Source organism: Myotis davidii, unplaced genomic scaffold (assembly GCF_000327345.1).
Source record: "Myotis davidii unplaced genomic scaffold, ASM32734v1 scaffold651, whole genome shotgun sequence".
NCBI lineage: Eukaryota > Metazoa > Chordata > Mammalia > Chiroptera > Vespertilionidae > Myotis > Myotis davidii.
This window is the reverse complement of record NW_006283994.1, coordinates 998,574-1,003,349: the sequence shown is the minus strand read 5'-3', so window position 1 is coordinate 1,003,349 and position 4,776 is coordinate 998,574. Positions and strand designations below refer to the sequence as shown.

Here is a 4,776-nt window from a genome sequence, read left to right as displayed (position 1 = left end):
CACAGTGGGGCAGAGCCAGCCGGTCACACGTGCACTGTGCTCTGGCGCCCACAGGTCCCAGCTCCACAGGAGCCTGTTCGGCGCCCTGGTGGTGGCATGGTACTCGGCCGCCTGCCACATGTTTAACATGCTGCGCCCACTGACCTACGGGGACAAGTCGCTGTCACCCAGCGACCTCCAGGCCCTTCGCTGGAAAGAGAGCTGGGACATCCTGATCCGCAAACACTAGCAGGACTGGCATGAGACAGCCGGGGCCGGGACCGGGACACGCCTGGGGGAGCCGGCCAGGCCGGGCGGGGGCTCTCCCCTGGTCCCCTTCACCTTATTCTTATGCGAACAATAATGAACATGCTGTGCCCTCAAATCCCGGGGCCCTACATGGGGACACGTGTTGAGTGGCTAGTGTGGGGCTCGGCGACGGAGAGATGGCCGGGAGTGGGAGTGACGGGCGTGAGGGTCAGACCGGAGGGTCAGACCGGACGGGCCGGTCTTGCTAACAGACCCGCCTGGTCCTCCCTCCCGAGCACCCGCTGGCCCCGGGCTAGAGCCTCGGCCCCAGAGGCCTCTAGGCTTTGCCCGGACAGCTGAGTGTCATTAGCCACTGGGCCGGCCGGGCAGGGCCTCAGTCTGAGTGAGGCGCTAACCTGTGCCAGCCCTCTCGCTGACTGCACACCCGTGAGGCTAACGAGCAGCAGACAGTCAAGGTGTGTCATCTGTTCCTTGTCCTGAACTCGCCTTTTGGTGTAATTAAAAAGGGACCACTGCCCTGGCCAGCTCGGCTTAGTGGAGAGAGCGCCAGCCTGCGGACTGAAGGGTCCCAGGTTCCACTCCGGCCAAGGGCATATGCCTGGGTTTCGGGCTCCATCCCCAGTAGGGGGCGTGCAGGAGGCAGCCGATCAATGCTTCTCTCTTCTCCCTTCCTCTCTGAAATCAATAAATATATTTTAAGAAATAATAAAAAGGGACCACTGGCATTCATATTGGTTATTTATTGATTCTCTCCCTGAAGGGCACAACACGCTTGACGAAACTGTGAGTCACCAGCAGCCGGCCACGGCTCAGCCGATGTCAGTTGTGTGACCAGCTACTACTCCATAGAAAGAACTCAGTGCCGCGCAGGTTAGCACAGTGATGGGGCAGGACCCCTTTAACACGTGGCCACCACGTGGGAAGGAAGACACTCCAGGACGACACAGGCCACAGGGGCTTGGGGCATGGACTCGGGGAGGGAGGGAGAGCGGCTGGCTTTGGGCCACAGCACTCGCTCATGCCTCCAGTCCAGCATATTCCTTGGCTAGAGATGGGCCAGCACCCTGGGCTCAGGGTCCCTGGTGGACAGTCCCCAGCAGGGGCTGGGTGAGTGGGTGTCCCTGCTTCCTGTCTGGTGCTGGTTAAACACACGCCTGTCCCCAAGGCTCCCTCCCCGCCCTGCCCTGGAGCCCAGGCCAGGAGAAAGGCCTCGCTGGCTCCTCAGGTCAGGTCAGCCTGTCGCAGGCTGGATCACCACCCACTGCGGGTCACGAAACGGGGTTACTAGCTCACTACACGGTGTTAGGAAACAGAATAACACAGAAAACATGGGACGTACAACATAAAAAGGGGAGGTATTTTCACACTTTCAGTCGCACATGTGAGAACTGATCACACCAGAGAAACTCGCCATGAGACCAGTCAGAACACTGAGCACGGTGTCCAGACGTCCCTCCTTCCCCCACAGCGCGGCCCGTGTCCCCGAGTGAGCATCACAGGCTGCCACGCGCCCTGTGGCATTTCTCAGTGACCTGGCCCGCCCACCCTCCTCACCACGAAGGAGCAGGTGCAGACACAGCCCCCACCCCATCGAACTGGGTGGGACCCCGCGTCAGGGCCCCGGTACTGAGGACACTGACTCACGGAACCGTCCCAGAGGTGGAGAGGAAGCAGTAGGTGTCTGGGCGCAGGCGGGCGCCTCTGGGCCTGCGGGAGGCACACCCCTCAGTGCGGCCGGCTGCTGGACTCCAGGTGCGACCGTTTGCCAACGGCCAGCACCGCGGAGTGGTCTCCGGGCTCAGGAAACGTCCTCTTGCAGCTGCGCCCGTTGGCCCCTCCCCGGTGCCACTTGCAAATGTCCCCGTTCAGAATGTCCTGGATGTGCTGCACAATCAGGTTGATGGCGACTGCAGCAGAGACAGACAAGAGCGCGTCAGCCGCACGCGCCCTCCACCCCGTCGCCCGTCTGTCCGGCACCGGGTCTCAGCAGACAGAACACACGTCCAGGCCTGGGCACCAGACTTGCCGGCTGGGTCAGCGAGGACTTCCGCTGGCCTGGAGCCTGGTTAAAGGACTTCCTGCTAACAGTGGCTCCTCAACAGTTTTCTCTGTACTAGTAGCTATTTTCCCACCAGCTTTACTGAGGTGTAACTGACATACTGTAACTGTCAGCGACCAGGGGGATGGGGCAGTGCCTGCCTTGGGGCTCTGGGCGGAGATGGTCGGGCAGCCCATCAGGCCTGGTTCTTACCCATATTGTCCACCCCTCGGGGGATGATCACATCCGCATATTTCTTTGTCTGCAACACAAAAAGGAGGATGTTGTAAGAATCTGTCCACCCCACCCGCAAGGTGCCATCCAGTAGAGGAGCAAGCCTGAGGTGCCCGGATTCCTGGGTCACAGGCAGGAGGGGCAGGGGGCAGGGAAGGGGCAGTTATCAGCGAGGTGTGAGGACGGTGCTCCAGGCAGCGCAGCAGGAGGCGGCCAGGCAGCCAGGAGAACTGGTATCTCCTGCATCTCTGAAATGCTGTGCTCTGCTCTATGCTGTACTAACAACTTAATTCACTGGGCCAAGTGGAGCGTGGCATCCTCCACCACGTGCTTCCTCTGCAATCAGGGCCCTTCTGCAAGAACCCGGGACGAGTGGCAGGTGCGCAAGGTGCACTGCACACAAGAGCGGCCGCAGTGCAGCTGCCAACATGCCGGGCATCGCTCACTCTCGCCAGCCCTGTGCAGGGGGGCGGGGGGGGGGCGGGCTGCTGGGGACACACCCGAACCAGGCAAAGCACAGGGAGGGAAGGAGAAAACGGTGCGGCCTGGGGGACGGACCTATGATCCGTCCGGTGTTGGCGTGTGAACGTGGGCCAAGGAGACATGTTACACGAGATGCGCCACCGAGGCAGGAGGGACAGCCTGGGCAGCTGTGTCTGCGGGCAGTGGACCTGCCGGAGGGCCAGGCGCGGCTCCCCTGGCCGGCTCACTGCTGAGTGGACTGGAGGCGGAGGCCAGCAAAGGGGGTAAGCAAGATAGCCCGTGCGGTCAGATGACGAGAAGCCCCCTGGGAACACAGAAAACAGGCGCGAGGCCGGGAGCAGAGGGGTCTCAGGGTCATCCTGCACAGGCCATCCTGGTGACCAGGGCAAGGCCTGAAGCAGGAGGGAGCCGGTGAGGATACAGGGAGTGGCTTTTCTAGGCAGAGGAGGCCTGGAGAGTTGAGCACGCCCTGGGCATCTGGGCACTAGCTGAATCTCCATTTATAATCAGACGCGTGCCTCCCCACCAGCTCCCAGAACCAGGCATCGTGTCTCTGGAGGGAGAAAGGGCAGGCATTCCCAATTAAGCGCAGGCGGTACCGGCAGGCAGAACTCCTCGAAGGCTGGCTTGACGAAGGTGGTGTACTGGGTCAGAATCTGCTCCAGGTCCCTCCCGCGGTTCACGTCTCGGAGAACTGCAGCGACAGGAGCCAGGAGGCCGCTGTCAGACCCGGAAACGACCGCCCAGCCTCGGCCCGGGGCAGGGCGGCCGAGCGCCTCACCTCTTCTCGACAGCCTGACGTCGGAGTCCGTGTCCACAAAGAGGCGCAGGTGGAACATGTCCCGGATCTCCTGGCTGTAGAAGACCAGGATGCCCTCAAACAGGACCACGTCCGCCGGGTACACCACCGTGGTCTCCGGTAACCTGCGGGCGAGAGCAGGGAGCGGCCCTGCTGGAGACAGGGTCTCCCGGGCACTGACTTCACCGAGGAAACAGATCACGTGGGAGAGGGGTGCCCGCAGACACCCATGGGTCAGGCCTGCTGCGGGCGGTCTGTAAGCCCTGGAGGGGACGCCCTAAGTGCCTCCCAGGAACCACTGCTCACCTCGAGTGGGTCACAAAGTCATAGGTTGGGACCTCAACAGTTTTACCCTCCACGATGTTTTTCAGAGTCCTGTGCATCAAGTCATTGTCAAAGGCATCTGCAGGGATGGACAAAAGGCAAGACGGTCCGGGCGTCCTGTGCTGGGACAGGGCTTCCTGGGCCACGGCGGACGCTGGCGGTCCTGCTGGTGGTCCCGGGACCTGAGGGACGCCTGGGCGGCAGTGGCCTCTACAGCCTCCATCTGCAGAGCCCTCTGCAGTCCTGCACCCACTGATGGCCCTGTCCTTGCTGACCCCAGGCAGTGCCACTGCCCAGGCTGCTGTCCCCGGAAAGCAGAAAGCTGGGAGTCGGCCGCAGCGCGGATCTGCAGGTCATGGCGGGCTGGGCGGGCTGGCCGCCTCGGGCCATGACCCTCCTCACCCCTGCAACTGCCACCTGTTCCCCTGGCCCCCGACCAACCAGGAAACAAAGTTTCTGGGTCTGGGCTCTGCTTCCCCTGCAGGCCTCTCAGGAACTGTGCCCCAGGCAGCGGGCAGGGCAAGGCCGCAGTGGACAACGGGGTGTGCAAAGGGCCCCGTGGGGAGGTGAGTGGACTTCTCCACATCACAGGGCAGGGGTGGGGGTCCAAAGGCGCTCCCGCTGCCTGGCTCCCACCAGGGTCCAGGGC

At 62.6% G+C, this 4,776-nt stretch overlaps 2 protein-coding genes across 2 annotated transcripts in view; one reads left to right on the top strand and one right to left on the bottom strand.

The window, feature by feature from the left end:
- Window positions 1-359, top strand: part of POMT1 (protein-O-mannosyltransferase 1) — a 12,110-nt gene extending 11,751 nt beyond the window's left edge. The window contains exon 19 of the mRNA XM_006754182.2: window positions 55-359. Within this exon, the coding sequence (XP_006754245.1) occupies window positions 55-229 (175 nt within the window). The 3' untranslated portion in view covers window positions 230-359. The remainder of the gene's footprint in view (window positions 1-54) is intronic.
- A 610-nt stretch (window positions 360-969) lies between these two features.
- On the bottom strand, window positions 970-4,480 carry UCK1 (uridine-cytidine kinase 1; the record flags this gene model as incomplete). Its single annotated transcript, XM_006754201.2, has 5 exons — window positions 970-2,156; window positions 2,501-2,549; window positions 3,604-3,698; window positions 3,786-3,928; window positions 4,110-4,480. Coding segments are annotated over 5 exons (840 nt in total), but the record flags the coding sequence as incomplete, so codon positions are not given.
- Between the last annotated feature and the right edge of the window lie 296 nt (window positions 4,481-4,776).